The sequence below is a fragment of the Rhodnius prolixus genome, unplaced genomic scaffold (genome assembly GCF_049639745.1).
Source record: "Rhodnius prolixus isolate KJV_2025 unplaced genomic scaffold, Rpr scaffold_2, whole genome shotgun sequence".
Classification (NCBI taxonomy): domain Eukaryota; kingdom Metazoa; phylum Arthropoda; class Insecta; order Hemiptera; family Reduviidae; genus Rhodnius; species Rhodnius prolixus.
Window position 1 is genome coordinate 15532592 of NW_027411592.1, and position 18237 is coordinate 15550828.

The window sequence follows — 18237 nt, forward strand, 5'->3', positions numbered from 1 at the left end:
ATAAAAAAGGAGAAATAAATTATGTTAAATATGATAAATCAGTTAATATGTATTTAAATATGTAATGAGACCAATAAAGGCTTATTATTATTGTATTACATTTTTTTACAGCAAACAATAATTATGGGAATAAAATTAGGTTATTTTTTGGTAATAATGTACTTGTTTTTTGGGAACTCCTATTCTCTTCCCTTGCCCTTTACTATTATTTTTGGGAGTTCTTGCTCACGGCCAGTCTACTCTACTCCTACGAAGCCTATGTAATAAGTTCAAAAATAATAATAATGATACTCCCAACTAGTTGAGTACAGTTGTGATTCGTTTTTTTAACTTTTTCAGTGTCCAATAGATTTCAAGACACCTGAAATAAAGAGAAGTTAAAGAATGATGAACTTCCATTTTTTGAAAATTTGCAATGATAATGATAGTTTTGGGAAAGTTGGAGTTTTGTTTCCTTTAGAAAAAATATTCAAATTTATTAGCAACCAATTTGCGTTTTTATTGTGCACTTCTTATTCAATGTAATTACAAAAAATAAAAATAAATAATAATCGATCGAACATTAAATAACAGTTTCGTTTTAAATTATACTTTACTTTCAAAGAAAAACAGATATACACCTAATAAACCACCAAAAAAAAAATTGTGTACGCGTTCTTAATGTATTTAAAATATATATGTATATATGTTTAACCATTATTTTTCATTAATTCTTTACAATTTACTTTCATTATCAACTACAAATAAATAAATATTCAGTTTAAAAAACAATTTCTTTCTATGTTTATTTACTCATATGTACAAATTCTTTTAGAAATATATAAATATATTTAAGAACTGAAACACCAGGAATTTATTATTGGTACACTTCATTCTTATACATACACCTTTGCAATTCCATATTGAAACTGCTTTTATTATTTTAAGCAGTTGTTTAAAAATAATAATAATAATGAACAATATACATTTACTAATTTTTTTTAATGATAGTTTGCCTAAATATCTAATAATAAATAACAGCAAACCGACATTCTAATCCTTGAAATGTCTGCAAACAATAATGGTAATACCGTGAACTAAATTACAAATTTAAAGCAGTTTCTTTCTTTGGAATGATATTTTGTTTAGGCAGCCTTACTATTTTATGTAAATTTAATCAATTTATATATTTATACTTTTTTTCACAAAGATAAATGAAAGTTTTTATTTCCTCTTGAATAAAGTACATTACCCAGAGGTTCTGAATATGGGAAAGTAATGATCTGTTTTAAGAGAAAATGCATTTTAAGCAAAATTCACAAAAGCGCATTCTGTTAGAACAATTAATTATACTTCCCAACTTACTTAGCACCACAGAAGTCAACATAGCTTCAATTGCTTATATAGGAATTAAACGCTTTCCGTTCGTAGTTAAGCTACTTTATTCATAGCATTAATTGAAATAATTAAAGCATAAAAAATCGCAGAAAATACTGAACTCCGTGAAAGTATTTAAATGAAAAATAGGTACAAATCAAATTAAGTAACTTTTTTTTAACTACATAAATATGTTTAGAAAGAGGTAGAGCATTATCAAAACAAAGGACTAGACGTCATAAAAATGATTCACATAATATAAACTAATTATGTCACTGATTATTCTTTTTTATTTTAATAAAGTATTTACAAATTTAATCATCACACCAGTTTCTAATCCTAATTTTATATATATATATATTTGTAACGTGTTTATTTTATATATATATATCATACACTGTATATATATATATATATATATATATATCATGCACTGTATATATATATATTTCTTTTTGGTTTAATGAACATAACGTTTGTACAATCAATACATATTTGTTTTTGTCTTTAAAGCTAATTATAATCTTTTGTAAATTAAAATTCCAGGCGCTAAACTGTCCTTTGCTATTCATCACTAATGTATATATTAGTTTAACTAGTAGGCAGCAATCATAAGAATTGATTACAAATGGCTGGCTTACAACACGCTTCTTTTTTTGCGATTTTATTTGAATAATGGGGTGAGAGGCAATGTAGCGATAGATTAGATCTACGCACAGCACCTGTACTAACTGGTGCACGATGCAGAAATATTATCTGGCTGTTGTTGTTGATAGTAATGTTGCTGCGTGTCTAAAACATTTTTAAAATTGACTAACGTCTTTCTCAATGTAATACAAAAACCTTTCGATGCAGGAATTAATGGAAATTCTGGAAGCCTAACTCCTGGAAAAACAAAAACATATCAATAACACATTTAGTTTTTAGGTTATTATAGATATTTTCAGTTTATTTCTGTTAAAAATATGTAGAACAAAAATACAATCAAAATTATTCATCTTTCACTGTCTAAAAATTAACCATGCACTGACAAGGATGCGGACGTAGTGACCAGTGGTGTTAAAGCTCACAAAAAACTAAAATTATTAATTTTTTTTAATAAATCAAATTGTCATAAATGTTTATAAAACAATAAATGGTAACAGGAACAATAAAGACTAAAGTGAAGGAAATGTCCAAATTAATAGTTTTAATTGTATACGTCGTAGAAAGCATGTATATTGATATTTATTGGATCCCTGCGTGCATGACTACATACAACATTCGTGCTAAAACGAATAAATCAAAGATACCATCCAGCTCTGCGGAACTAAACACATTTTCAACTGTATTTTTTTGTATTTCATTATAAATACGATATAAAAAAAAATGATTTGACAATTTTTGTAGTGGTTGAAATTAAAATAACGCATTTGAGGCATTAGCTTGTAAAAAGAAGTGAATAAAAAAACTTACCATCAGTATGCATGTCTTGTAACTGTTTATACGTTGTGGGAGTAGTTGGAGATAAAGGATGGGCGTTGTTATAGTTCTCAGATAGATCAAGCCAAGATTCCAATCTTTCACATAACCTAGAAAAATTTGACTTCAATATAAAAAAAAATAAACCCATTTACGCATATCATGAAAGAGAAATCTCTTTTTTTTTAAAGGCGTTACTTTGAATATAAAAGGCCTTGTTTACTTGTTTGCATGTTGTTTGAAGTGTTGGTTGATCTCATCCTTGAATACAGGTGGTGGATTTACAACCAATTTAGTCATTGCCTGCACTAATTTCAAAACGACCATTTCATTATACATTCTAGAATTTTCTCTTCCTTGTTGGCTTCCTTTCTGTTTTTCATAACCTGCTTCGTTGAAATATGGTTCATTAACTAAGATTAGTCCTACAATAAATGAAAGAATACACAATGTTAGTACTGATTGTATTTTTAATCTTTTATATTATTTATATGTCAGCAATAAAGAGTTTGTAGATAAGTAAGCAAAAGTTTCAAAAGGAATTTCTATACACAAATTTCTATTAATGCATTTAATTTAATATACTCAGAAAATTTTGAGACACAAGAAATTGTAAGGTAGATTATTTGAAGTTCAAAATCTCTGTCAGTCCAAGACTACAAATGTTTTAGGAACAACCCGCTAAATCCGGAGATCTAAATGTGATAGCACTTTTAATCTTCATTTTATTTTTTTTCTAATTTCTCTGCTATCTGATACCAAACAGTTTCTCTAAGTTAAATTAATATGTTGTCAAGAGATACAGGGTAGCAATTAAAACAGGATTAATTAAATTATTAAATTAAATTTAACAGAATTAATTAAATCATTAGTGTACTGGACAAGCTCTCGGAGGTTTCGGGATTAAGTTGCAGAGCTTAGACTTTCACACCCTAAGAGGCCAGTAGAATAATGCGAAGGATCCAACGATCAGCAAATGTTGTTACGCCCTAAATATCATAATAAAGAACAATGAAAACAGATATTTACCTTGAATTGAGACAATGACCTGAAGTAAGTTAGAAGTGTAGGTCCAAACTTCGGTACCCTTCCCGGTCCAAGTCCCAAGTAAGCTAACACAGACTTTACCATCCTCGTAAAGATTTGGATTTAATCGATCAGAACAATAAGACACGTAGTGGCAATGAGGAGGAGTTTTTGGATAATCAGCAGAAAGTTGAAAATCAAAGAAAAACAGTCCATCCTCGTATGGCGTCTTTGACGGTCCTCGTATCATAACAGAGAAAAGGTCCTGAAACAAATTTTTTACGAAAGTGATGAATTTTAAGTGAGTAAAATAACTAGCCTGTATTATACAAAAGCTGATAGTCCTATTAGTAACGAACCATTCTGTCTTCAAAGCCTGTCACCCATATGCCAGCAGGTAGAGAATTCTTGAGAAGCTTAATCTCTTCTCTAACTCTTCTAAAAAACAGTTTGGTATCTGACGGTTGGAACATTGTGAGCTTGTATTTATGACTATTTGGCGCAGAATCCACGATTGTAAAAACTAGAATAATAATATTACATTACATTATTAAATCAAACCAACAAAGGAGATACAACTGTTTGAAATAAATGTTTGAGAATGATAGTAATAAAATATAATCGCTTTAGTCCTTGATGAATATAATAATAACTGACCTCCCTTTTCCGAGGGTATAGGAATGCTGTCATCATTGGAGTCTATAGTTCCATTGACCTCTACCGTATTATAAGTCTGATTTGGTTGACCGTCAGTATTATTCTTTGAATGTATTATTTCTAAAATACAGTGTAATAATGTTAGATATATTAATTTTTTAACATTTAGAAATAAAAATGTTTATTTATACATTCAGAAAACTTGTACAAAAAACTAGAACTTATAAAACTAAATGAAAAAATACAAAAGAAAACCTGTTGTTTATTCAACCATTACAGTAGGCAAATCAGAAAAAAAAATTAAATGTACTTATCGACAAATTAAATAATATTAATTTTCTTACAGAAATAAAATTAATAAATAAAAATGAATACTTGGAGAGAAATAGCATATGTATTTTTTAAACAATTTTGCTTATTTGAATAAGCAGATTAGCAGAAATCAGTCAGTGCTATAGTTTTTCTATTCAAAAGATCAACTATTTCTTTAGTAGATACAGAAGATATTTTAAACCACTTACATCATAAATCAGCATATGCTGTATGTTGTAATTCTTCAACCTCTAAATAACTCTTGGGACACAAAACTTAGTTCAATCTTAATAGGGCTGCTATTTAATTTTATATCCCTCTGCATACTTTTATAATCCATCTTTGATAATCAAGAGAGATTTTGTTCAGATAATGACAGTTTTCCAAACTAAATTTAGCCCCCCATAATGTGATTAATATTAACAACTGCCTACATCAAGAGCAAATCATGACAACATATATATATATATATATATATATATATATATATTGCGATAGACCGCATTCATTTTGCAGATATTGACTAGTTTTGGCGCTCCCCGCTGTTGGGATCATCTCTAAAACCAGTGGAATTCAGACCAGCGAATTCAGGAATCTAACTTAAGTGTGTTCGTCATTCATTTTAAGAAATTGCGAGATATGTTAGGTGTTTCACAGACAGACCTCATTTCTCGCACAAAATCTTATCTGAGGAGGATAAAGTTATATGCATTAGGAGTTACATAAATAGTAAGACAATCCGATTAGATTCATCGACCCAATCAATTAGCAACAATTAGGTGACTAAAATTATCTATCGAAAATTAGCAACAAAGGTCGGGTTTATTAAAAGAAGTGTACCTTACAAATGAGGCTCAACCTTAGCTTACATGCAGATTGTACTGTGATAGGAGTGTCCACTGAAAGAACAACCTACAATCGACCTTAATAGTTCTGCTTAGCATGGTAAAGACGTAACAACTGAAATAGCTATCCCCACTAAAAGTGGTGGGGAAAAACATAAGTTTGCAGAATAAGGGCTCAAAATAGTGTCCAACTGATACCTACAGTACATCATGGTTCTGCACAGTACCTATGGAATAATGCCTCTATGACTGTAATGTACATGCCAACTTTTCCATAAATTTCTAAGTTACCAATAATAAATGTGTCTAGGCGCTAAAAAAGTGCCTAACTGGAAATTAAATTCGTACACTGCTAAAACATATCGGAGACTGGAAAGAAAGGAAAATAATAACAACAGCACTAAAGAAAGAAATTCTCCAGTAGTTAGATCACTGAATGCTCATGCGGAGGTCCCGCGTTTGATTTCTGCTGCCGGCCCACAGATTTTGTCTTCCACCTCTTAGAGCTCGCTGCTCGGGGAGTATATACAAATTATATATACATAATTAAAACAATAATATCGGAATGTACAAATTATATTACCATCATTAGTTTCTTTTTCAGATTCTTTAGCATTAGGAGAAACACTATTTGCCGCTTCGCTCATAGAGCCGGAATTACCACCAAATCTAAAAATTCAAGAATTAAACAGCTACACTAACATAAATGTCTAAGTTTTAAAGCGATTTAATTGTGACAAATAATAACCTTCTGATTACTTCAGCATGTGCTTTAACCAGCTGCCCAAGTAAGAGTGAACAAAGTCTTACACACACATTAGCCGCGCAGACAGGCCCTTGGTTGCACTGTGGCTGTTGATTTGAAGATTCTGATTGGGCAGTGGATTTGCTCTGGCTATTGCTCGAGTGATGCACATTTGGATTGCTATTGTTGAACGTAAGTGCAAGTGTTCCAAAGGTGGAGTTTTGATCTTGAATAGATGTACTACTACTATCGTTCAACTCTAAACCAACATGTCTTTGAACCTAAAAATGAATCTCTTATGTTATTATTTTATTTTGTTTTTTTGTAAAACAAGAATAATTTTGTGACTCTGTTTTTTGTTTTTTCTTTTTTTTTTAAATCTTAGAAATGATTTTGTCTTTTCATTAACAATGAACACTGAGGCACACCACTGAACATTATGAGGGAGGAGCAAAGCAAAAAGAAAATAAAAAAAATAGGTGTGAACACTCATTTGATCTTATCTTACTATCGTTTCTAAGGTTTTGTGTACAAATTCTCTTTTAACTTCTATTTTCAGATATTTATTCATTATTATACCCTTACATTACACTGAACTAACACTAAAGAAGCTTCCCCGATCCTAAAACGTATTTTTCTAGAAAAATTTAACAAACTGAATTTATAGATTTATAGGTGAGTACTGTAAACAAAAGATTAGGTTCAATTTTAGGCATCATTTTCAATAATTTGTTTTGTGAGTTATAATTATTATTGTTATTGTTATTTAAGAAAGTATTTCAACAGGTATTTTCAAGAGTTTTTTTATTTTTTTGAAAAGTACGATGCAAATTTATTTGATATTTAGGGAAGAAATCATTAGCCACATACCTTAGCAGAAACCCTAGCTTCAAGGGACGCCAGGCTTCCAGATAAGAATTCTCCGGCAGCATCTCGAATATTTTTCTCGTCACCAAGTTCTTCTGTTGTGTTTGAGTTTGAGGTAACAATAGATAGTTTATCACCTCCAGCGGAGGGATTGATTAAAGACTGGTCCTGCAACTGTTCTGCCAATCCAATATTCATAAATTATTACAACATGTATAAACCAATTTAAGTACAGTTATGAATTATACATGACAGAAAAGATTTCTGGCAAAGTAGCATAAACGATTCAAATGTAATGTAGATGTTATACAGTAATAACGATGTTTAGGATAGACCTACCGTTACTTTCAATATGTGTAAAAAGTCTATGAACTTGATCAGCAACTCTCTGTGCCAGATTAGTCCTGCCGCGTTCCCTCACTCTTTCCAACAATCCTTCAAAATGTCTTTCATGAAAAAATGCTGTCCCCATCAGCTTATCTAAATATCTAAAATTAGTCAAGTTAAAGTGTAAATTAATAAAACTAATCTAATAATGATCTTATCAAATTAAAAAGTAGTATCCAATTATAACATAAAACTTTAAATATTACCTGCAATCTTTATAAACCTCTAAAAGTTTTCTCATTACTTCAGTAGTTTGTAGGGAAGGATTCTGTGTGAAAATCTCTTCGAGTCTTGACATGGCTATTCTTGCCTTTTCAATATTAGCAGCTAACTTAGGTTTTAGACTTTCATCGTGGGTCTCTTCTAAACAACTAAAACATATATTGTAAAATCAAAAAATAGAAATAAGTAACATCAAGAATCAGAAAATAGAGTGTCTATTCTGATTTTATTATTGAAGTCAAAGAAAATTTTTACTGTTCGTCTATGGTTCCCAACTCTTCAGATTCTGTCTGCCAAGATCCTTCGTCACTAGTTCCATCGTCCCACAATTCTCCTTCATCAGAATCGTATTCACCAACTTTGTATAAATCTTGAGGCCAACACATTGATATGTGCCCTTCAACCCACCATACTCGAACCTAATGGTACAGTAAAAGATTATTTGACTATTTACCACAACAAGAATTAACAAATTCAGAATTCACGTTCCTTGCCGTTTGCATTTTTGGAGGGTCTCTCAAAAATCGAAAATAATTTCATGTAATTTGTTCATGATAATTTATGACGTTCACAGTGCGTCATAAAATGATCTTAACAAAAACTTACAGTTTAAAAAGTTAAGTATAAGGGTTGATTAAACGCCAAAAGGTACACAAATCAGCAAGTACCCAACATTTCATTTATACTTCATTGATATTATTTAAGTAATTTTACTGCATTAATTTTCATACATATTTTTTAAAATTTATTAGATGTCACAGACCCTTATGCTGGCCATTTTCATCTACAAAATATTTGTTCAAGTAGCACTGTAGATTGACTGTAATATCTAGTTATTTATAATAATCAAACTATTAATTACAGGTTAGAAAGAAAAACGTTATAAAAAATAAAAAAAAATATGAGGCTAAAAAATTCAAAAACTTTTTTTAAAAAAATGCTCACACCAACATATATTAATGATTTTGTTTATTTTATTTATTTATTTGTATTTTTAAATAAAAATCGTCGGTTTAAGTTCATTCTTCGATTAAAGTAATTGTCATTTTATGTAGTAGTCAAACGTTTATAATAATAGGTAATAATTATCTGGCTTTATCGCAAATAATATAGTTTTCTTCAATTACATTCTCAATCTAAGTTTTCTTCCCACAATGTTGAATATGTGTAATATAAAATGAATAAGATATGTATATTTTTAGGACAGCTAATTATTCCAGTATTTTACTATAAATAAAATTAGGGGGACTAAATTAAATTACAATTGAGAAATGAATAATTATTGTTGAATAATCTACTTGTTATTAACTGTTTGTTATTTGTACTCACGAATATTTCGGCAAGACGAATTCAAGACTGAAATATTGTTTAAAATCCAAAAATATTGATTCAAATTTAAACAGTAGCCGACTCTTAGTCTTTTTCTAGTTTAACATGCATGTATATGTGACTACTCAAAATAAAGGGCATATTAAAGATAAATCAGAAGAATAATTTGGAATAGAGTTAAAATAAAGTACCTATTTAATAACGAAGATATACTATATTATACATTTTATCAATATTATAACAAAAAAAAGATAATGAATAAACTGGCCAGCATAAGGGTCTGTGACATCTAATAAATTTTAAAAAATATGAATGAAAATTAATGCAGTAAAATTACTTAAATAATATCAATGAAGTATAAATGAAATGTTGGGTACTTGCTGATTTGTGTACCTTTTGGCGTTTAATCAACCCTTGTACTTAACTTTTTAAACTGTAAGTTTTTGTTAAGGAGATTTTTGTACCCTTTGGATAGATTTTTCTTTTTGTCTATTTTGCAAAGTTACATATCTGCTTTACAGATTTTTTTAAAATTTGGAATAAGCAATTCTATCATTATAACCTGATAAGGTGTTAAGTAGGAACCGTAACTACCACTGGAGAGATCTTTTTAAAGAATGATTATAGTTGCGGTCCCCAAACCATCCTCAATAACAATTTTTTTTTGAGAAAACGTTTTGAATAAAATAGGAAGGTATTTGTACTTAAGTAACAAAATTAATCTGCGATTTCAGTACTTCCTTTTAAGAGGAGTAAGAAAAATAAACTGCAATTACAGTACTGCTCCCTAAAAGGCAAAGAGGCAAAGATTTTGAATCGAACGACAATTCATTGGTGTAAATCGGTTCATTCATTGATAATTTTAACGATTGCAATACTTTCTCTTAGTAGGTGTAAGAGCATGATGGCACTTCACAGCCACGTAGAGGAGCTTTAACCACTTCTTCCTGCTAAATTTTATCAAAATCGGACAAAGCGTTATACAATAGAAATATTAGTATTAATAGTTTTATAAAAGGCCTTACTTGGGTAGGGCAAACTCCCCTCCTCATGAGGCATAGCGTCGAGACTTTTAAAGTGCAAATCTATACAAAATTTCGATTCGAATGACACTTCATTCATGAAAAACGGTTCACGTGTCGATAATTTGAAACGATTGCTATACTTCCCCTTAACAAGTGTAAGAGCTGATCGCCGCTTTATTGTTACGTAGGGGAGCCCTAACCCTATCATCCTACCAAATTTTATCATAATCGGGTTAAGATTTACAGAGTAATTAGTAATAATTTTTGAGGGGGCCTTACATAAAGGGGGCTAACTCCTCTCCCATTCGATGTGCAGCGTCGAGACCCCCAAAAGGCACATATACATAAAATTCCGAATCGAATGACACCTCATTCATGAAAATCGGTTCGCGCGTTTAGGCTGTACGTTGTTTACAAAAAAGGTAACAACAAGAAGAACAAGACCAATTTTTGAAAATGCCGTTTTTGCTCATTTTCAACAACTTTTTTCTCGAAATCTATTAGATCTGTGTTGTTGCAAAAAATTACAGTCATAAAGGAGGGTTTGCCCTATATTTTAAAGAAAATTTGGGAATTTTATCTTTTATACAAAAAGAGAAAAAAAAAATCAAAGTTGGGTGTTTTTCAACGTTACGCTTTTTCGTGCAGTTTTTGACGATCAACCCTTATACAACTGTCCTACCGGACAGTTTTAATAAGAGGTTTTATAAGTGGAAAATAAAGTTCTCTACACTAATCTAATGAACAATAAAGGATAAAAAAATTAATGGATAACAACCGATCAGAAATATACAAAAACATTTATTTTTATGTGTATGTGACATACGTGCATAAAAATGTTATAAATATTTTTGTCTGTCTAACCTGCTGTCATTAACTGATTATATTCAAAAGTGTGATGATTACTTAGATACAAACACGAGATAAGTTTTACAGATAAATGGAGCAGAATATTCCATAGAAATGCCTAAATCTGTTTAATGTATTATTTTTTGGAAAATGCATTACAAGACTAATGTTAATGATTTCAAAACTGTGACATACCCTTCCTTCTGGATAATTGTCTAAAACTTGTCCAGCTGTACATCCCTCATCTTCCCCTTGAAAATTAGCAACCCTAATTACTACTGTTCCTGGCCTATATTGAAAGTCAGGATGATCTTTCAAATCATATACACTAACTTCATTTTCCATTAGCAAAGTAGGTCTAATGAAAAAAATAATCTTAATTAACATAAAAAACTTATGAAACCTATTTTCATGAACTATAAATTACATAGTTTATTCAATTTTCCAGAATTAATACTCAAAATTATTACACTTACTGAGGATCAACATTATTTGCGGTAGAATAAGTACGGAACCATTTAACTGTTGCTGTTCTTCCAGCATGATCCACTCTTTGGATAACTCCATATACTCTCATACAACCTTCTTCCCTATTTTCAATAACGAAATCCCCTGGGAAAAATTCCTGATCATCTAGATGATGTATAGGGTACAGTTCAGTCGAAGGAATTCCTTTTTCAACAGAGCCATCCTGTAAAATAAATATATTTAATAATTGTAATACAAAAAGAAGTGGTAGGATATCTCTTATTTAATTTGTGAACAGATGACTAAATAATAGCTGCAATCAAATTAATTATCCAATTTATAATTAAAATTGTGAACAACCTAACCTGCCATACAACATCCGCAGTTGACATCGTGCTAACTGTTTCTACAATAACTTTATTTCCAGGAATCAACTTAACAGGTGTTACAATCTTTTTTTGGGCACTTCTTCTTAATTTCTGTAAAATTTGCAAGTTAAAGTTAAATAAAATATCATACTAACTTATTAAGATTCTTCAGTGGAACATAATAACTTTGATCGGCAGACGTGAATTTGATGTCATCCACAATACCAAACAGGCAGAATTTACCACTATCTCTAAAAAAAAATATAAATATAGGGGGCAACAGGATGACCTAAGCACAGATCCAATTTAGTTTGCTGGGCCTGTGGATCTTTCCCAGAATTCTCCTCTCTTCAATACTCAAGAATTTCGATGATTTTATAATATCGCAGTTAAGAGATTTCTAAACAAATATGGACCCGAAGAAATTATTTTTACACTGGAGTGTAAAAAGAGAGAGAGTACGTTCTCTGCGGGATAAATAGCTACGATTTTCAGATTACAGCTTACTTTTGTTAATGTTCTTATCGGAAGTGAAGCGTGCTTCTTATTAAATGTGCTGCTTACTCCACTGGCACTACTGCTTGTTGCATTACTCACTGTGTCTGTATCATACTCTGAGCTTTCCTCTTCTTCGCGAGTCTCCGAATGTTCTAAAAGAAAGAAGCGAAACAAAAAAGTGTATCATAAAAGCAGTTGTTTATTATAATTATTGCTAGCAAAAACTCACTATTATTATCTAAAGTACTTTCATCGAATTGCATATTCAAATTTTCCACATTTTTTATTTGTTCCATATGTCCATTCTCAACATCAGGTTTATTTTTGGGGCCATTTCCAACTTTTTTATATTTTGATCCTAAAGAACATTTGGATTACAAAATCACCAAGTACATAGGAATTTTAAAAGAATATTTGATATTACAGTAATAATTCATTGATACTAAGCACTTTATCAATAAAAATACCTCAAAGAAGTAAGAGAAATCAATATCCAAAATCTTAAAGCTTTACCTTGTCTTTTCCTTTTAGCTTTTACTCCATGCCCGTCTTTAAGTATTATTCTTTTCTGTTCTTTACGCCACTGTTCTCTAGTAGTTATTACATCATTTTCTTTTAAAGTATAAATACTACGATCCCCGACCTGCAGGGTACACGGCTCAAATACTGTCAATAACTTCAACCTGATAAAAATTATATTTAAAATTTTGACTCCATTTGCGAACAAAACAGAAGACTATTGTTTTTTCTTTTACAAAGACTAACCTCTTCAAATCCTCTCCTTGTATAAGTACTTTAGGCTGTTCTTTATCAGAGCCAGCTCCGTCTTTAGAATAGGCTTTACACTGCCAATGAACGGCTACAGAATCTACTTGAACATCTTCAACAACGACCTAAGGCATAATATACCAAACACAGTTACATAGTACTTTGTGAAATGATATATCAAAAAATAAAATCAATGTCCTACCCTACGAACCCTACGAAACTAAGTATGAAACATTTTTTGGGTTTATCAAACAAAATTGATAAGTACATCATACAAAATCGAGTGAAAATGGTGCTTCTAAAAACCAAGCTGTCATTAATCAGATAACTAAAAGATGGCCCAGTTTTTTCAGAGTTTCACTTAAAAAACTGAAGTAATAAGTTAGAGAAACTGTATTAATGAATAATTATTATTATCTTTATCTTATTTATTTTAGTTTCAATTAAGTTCTGGCAATTACTGCCTAAATATTCTTAGAATTTGTGAGTAGAAAGCAGCAGAGTAGTAAACTAGCTTTTTCTTTAAGCGCCTGCAAAACTATTGAAAGATTATGAAAAGGCTCAGATGGTAGCGCGGTGGACTAGTAAGCCGGGGAAGTCCCGGATCAAATCCTTACTGACCAGTAATGGGAAGTGTTAACTAACTGAGCGAGAGAATACCGTCTACGGACCGGCAGTGGACTGAAAGGCTCCGGGCACCAAAAATCATAGAAAGCTTTAAATTAAAAATAAAAATAAATCACATGATTAACAAAAGAAGTAATAAACCTATTAAAAAATTAATAAATAAATAACTAAGGCTAACCTTGATTATCTTAAGTCCAGAAGACTTATACTTCACAGAAGGTCTTACAGGTTCTTTTGGTTCAATCCATTCTGCTATATCATCCAGTACATTCAATGGTCCCCATAAAGTTTGTCCCGGATAGTAATCTCCACGATGTGAAAATTCCGCATCCTGGTTATTAATAAATATAACTTTATTAAAGTAAAATTTACATGAAGTAAAAAATATGAAAGCAAAATTTGGGCTCTAATGTCAAGGAAAACTATCAAATCTGTTAGAATTTGTTTTTTTGAGAAACATGTAGTGTCAATATTTTATCGTTGTTTATAGCGCTATCTTATGTGATACAAAAACTCTACCAAAACCAAATACTAAAAACAATTAGTAAAATTACAGAAGAGGCTACACATTTCATATGTAATGGGCGCTGTGCTACAATCTATGTACAAACACTAAGATTTCGGTAAAACACAACTCTTACATCGCAGTGGATTTAGCTTTTATCAATCACTCCCTCTTCGATTTTAAATCTACAAGAGCCACGATAGCTGTACTTTAAAAGGAGCGGATTTAGTTGTAGCGCATTGTGTCACTAGAATTTGAATTCCATAGATTTCATTTACCGAGTAATTAATGCTCATTTGCGACACCGTATCAGCTCTAGAAGGGCAAAACAAACATTTAAAATTTTAAACTTTCATTTGTTTTTCTTAATATAAAAGTATCTACAACAATAGACCAAACTGAAACAAGTTACAAGGGTTAATTGCAAAAATTGCTTCAGAACCACATTCGATGATCATTTTTGATTCCAGTTGTTTAAATCACTGTTTATTGCGCTACTTATTCGTTTTTGTGTTTATTTTCTCCTTCATATGCTCGCGCATGCAAGGTTTCGGTAATACTTTGAAGTAAAGATGGATTACTATTCGGGTGAATAGACGTAAGCAGTAAATTCCGCAAGAGAAATGGTGACAGTTAATGAGTAACACTCCTTCTTGGGAAATAAGGGATACTGATCGATTAGCCTCTCCTTTTTCCCAATCTGAAGATTTTTAGATAAGTCAACTTCACATTCCCGGCAGACTTTTCATGACTGCATATACAAAAAATATCTAAATTTAGCCAAAATACAATGCTTCTCAACACAATACACCATGGAACAGTTGCGTTAACAGACCGAAAACCCTAAAGACAACAAATTTAAAGAGTATATTCCTTATTTCTTACGAACCAGAAATGAAAGAAAGAAATAGTGTCCGCGCTTAATAATAAATAAAACGTTTTATGCTGGACTGAAAATCAAGCAAAAACTTACTGAATCTTTTTTTTCATCAAAAACTTCTAATCCAATAGAATCTGGATCAAGTACTACGCATCGAGTATTATCCGGCAACCTAAGAACTAGTTTCGTGTGTGCAAGTTTTATACCTCCAACCCAAGAGTCCAAACAAACTGCAATGTCAGGACCTAATTCCTGTAAGTAAACCCAAATAAGATTATGATTTGTTAAAACTATAAAGAAAAATGAAAAAAAATAAAAGAAGGAGTAGGGTAGAAAAATACACAAGCTTACCTCTATTGGGACAAGATCTTTACTATTTATATTATTGATGATGTGTTTAGATCCAACAACTTGTACGCAAGCAATAACTTCCATATGACGGCAATATCCTCTTTGTGTATCTTTGCCTTTGATCATTCTTCTTACTACATCTCCAGGCATTAATGAACGATCCGCCAAACCTACCTAAATATTACATATTCATTTTTTTTTTTTTAAGATTTCGTGATTAAAAGATTCTTTTCTTAGCTGAAAAAATTTTAATTCCGGCAAAATATATATATATATTTTTTTTTTTTTCAAAAATGAAAACAAAATAAGTAATACAAGAAGCAACTTATGTAGAAGTTCCTTGTACAACTAATCAAAAAATAATGAAATATTTCATTCCAGAACGATATTCAATTGTTGCATTAACCAGAACTTTTTTAATTAATATAGACGAAAAGTTTACATTAAAGAGAGAACACGCTAAACATCAAAATAACTAAGACAATATGTTGAAAGTCATATTATAAGGAAGTGGTGCACCACAATATTTAGGCGCGACACTTCGCTTCAGAAGAACCAATATTAAAAACATTATTTCAAAAAAAGTATCTGATCCTTTTCCTTTGCTTCCTAACTCCTTTCTTAAGTGTCGAAGAAAAAATGACTCAAAACTAAACACACAAAGTCATCTGCCAAAGCTTATGGGAATTTAAGAATCAATTTCATTGCATCATAATTGAAATTGTGTAATATAAAAGCTCAAGATTTTACAAGTTTAATTTTCACAAACGATGTAAGGACAAAGAATTCCAACTCTCATACTTTTTTAATCACAACGAATTAATTTTAATTATTAAGAAGAAGAATTGTTATCGAGTTAAGAAATTAACTTCTACCGCTGGAGTTCAGCTTAGGAAAGAAAGAAATCTCTCGATTGAGCAATTCGAATCTTTTCAAAGAAACAAGTGTATGACACTGATTTCCCTCATTGGAAAGCAAATACAGAATAAGTGAGTTCATTTGAATCTGTTCTGTCAAATGCATAAAAGTTTCACAATATTTGTTATTTATACTGAAAGTAGGACCCAACCAAACCATTTCGACCGAAGGTTGTGAATAACATCTGAGGGTTCATGTTGGAAACATTTATTAATGAGAGTAGAATAGGATATGTTCAAAAACCAAGTATTCATATTTAATCACCAACAGTACCATCAATCAATGAAGATTACAAACCAATACATCAAAGTCCCAGTGAATGGGTCTTCAAATAAATAACTTAATATTATTAAAAAAAAGTTTCTGAGGTAGACTTGAAAATGCTTGTCACTGGTAACTCCAAATGATCCACTAAATGCTAACTCTACCACCTTGCCACCCAAGCTACAACTTTTCCGGAATAAACGATCATTTTACAAATATACAAAGCTATAACTTAGAACTTTCGGGAATTAATTTTTCTTAAAGGAAACGCTTGAATAAAAACGAAATTTGAATTACGGAATTATGTTTATTTCAATCACTACTAGCTCATTTTTTATGATTGAAATATTAATTTAAGATCAATAACTGAAAAGAGCAGGAAAGTAGATTACCACCTAAAGAATAAAACACATCTCTATGTATGATTATCCAACACATTAAAACTGCGAGATATGCTACAAATACTTCATGGGGAATCCATAGCCATTAGGTTATCTGAATAATGTGTAAAACTACATTAAATTATTGCATGAGTGATTGACACCCTCTTATTCCATTATAGAATAAACACCGCCTATTACGATAAAGATACTCGTCATTTTTAATTCATAGTGATTAAAGGAAGTGGAACTTAAATATAAGTTAAATATTAAGCACAACTATTTAAGACGAATATGTCTACACACAAAGTTCAGCCTAATTATTAAAAGATCCAACTTCATTTAGTCTAAAAATTCAAACCTTTTTTTCAGAAACAACTTCTTCAGTACCAGTGGGATGCCACGCAACCCGTATATGTCCTTTTTTCATCTTGACACCCTCCTCATTGTCTGAATCATCATCACTGCTAACCAATTCTGAGTTTTCCAAAACCATACCGAATTCGATATTCCCTTTTTTATTAACTCTATAAACTTCATCCTCATAAAAGTACTGATGTTCAGCAGCCATGTTGATTATCAAACGGAAAAACTTAAAAGCCCATCTTGCAATGCCTCTGCAACCCACAGTTTAGCCATTACATGATTACACCGTATTTGCTGAATGTTGGTAAATTTTTGCTACGATAATTTATAAATTTCCATAGATATTAGTTATTTCGATTGCAATATGATTTATCCATATGTACTTTATCTTTTTATTAAATATTTTCCATTTTCTAGTATAAAAATGTTTATGAAATTTATTTCAGTTGCCCCCACTTTACTGAAATACTACTTTACCCAAGGAAATTTACACTTAAAACATACAGAATATTCAATATAAATTTATGTTTGAAAATTGTCAAAGGCGAAGGTATCTCAAAGGTCTGTTTGCGAATCTTATGATTGTATTTATTCTAGGTGTTTGCGATGAGAGTTTTAGCTCCAAGTATCCTTACATTATTGAATTGTAATAAAATTTTCTTGCGAACATAATTCCGAAAAAATCGATCACTAAAATTTTATTGCGAAAAATAAAACTTTTATTTGCTGAGACCAAATCATGTTTTCAATAAGAACATCCATC

At 30.8% G+C, this 18237-nt stretch overlaps 1 protein-coding gene across 2 annotated transcripts; it reads right to left on the reverse strand.

Annotated features, from left to right (window-relative positions):
* Positions 1 to 1850: 1850 nt before the first annotated feature.
* Positions 1851 to 17800, reverse strand: LOC141449108 ((E3-independent) E2 ubiquitin-conjugating enzyme). 2 transcript variants are annotated; one of them, XM_074118189.1, is made up of 23 exons: positions 17470 to 17800; positions 15547 to 15720; positions 15289 to 15447; positions 13989 to 14141; positions 13181 to 13308; positions 12929 to 13098; positions 12663 to 12773; positions 12425 to 12567; positions 11915 to 12028; positions 11558 to 11772; positions 11277 to 11439; positions 8134 to 8297; positions 7863 to 8027; positions 7609 to 7757; positions 7273 to 7448; positions 6406 to 6683; positions 6241 to 6326; positions 4501 to 4620; positions 4203 to 4366; positions 3847 to 4108; positions 3041 to 3242; positions 2812 to 2927; positions 1851 to 2241 (listed from the first exon to the last, which is right to left on the reverse strand). In XM_074118189.1, exons 1-23 carry the CDS (start codon positions 17677 to 17679, stop codon positions 2084 to 2086), a joined length of 3780 nt encoding a protein of 1259 aa, XP_073974290.1. In that variant the 5' UTR covers positions 17680 to 17800; the 3' UTR covers positions 1851 to 2083. The 2 variants fall into 2 exon arrangements, with proteins under 2 accessions (XP_073974290.1, XP_073974289.1); XM_074118188.1 differs by having other exon boundaries at positions 12645 to 12773.
* Positions 17801 to 18237: the final 437 nt, after the last annotated feature.

What these genes read in the sequence shown, in the direction of transcription:
- LOC141449108 (XM_074118188.1), bottom strand. Translation starts at nt 17,679, where the DNA reads ATGGCTGCTGAACATCAGTACTTTTATGAGGATGAAGTTTATAGAGTT. An exon ending in CAAGGAGAGGATTTGAAGAG is followed by an intron (nt 13,099 to 13,180) that starts GTTAGTCTTTGT and finishes AATTTTTATCAG; the next exon opens with GTTGAAGTTATTGACAGTAT. An exon ending in AAGTACTTTAGATAATAATA is followed by an intron (nt 12,568 to 12,644) that starts GTGAGTTTTTGC and finishes TCTTTCTTTTAG; the next exon opens with AACATTCGGAGACTCGCGAA.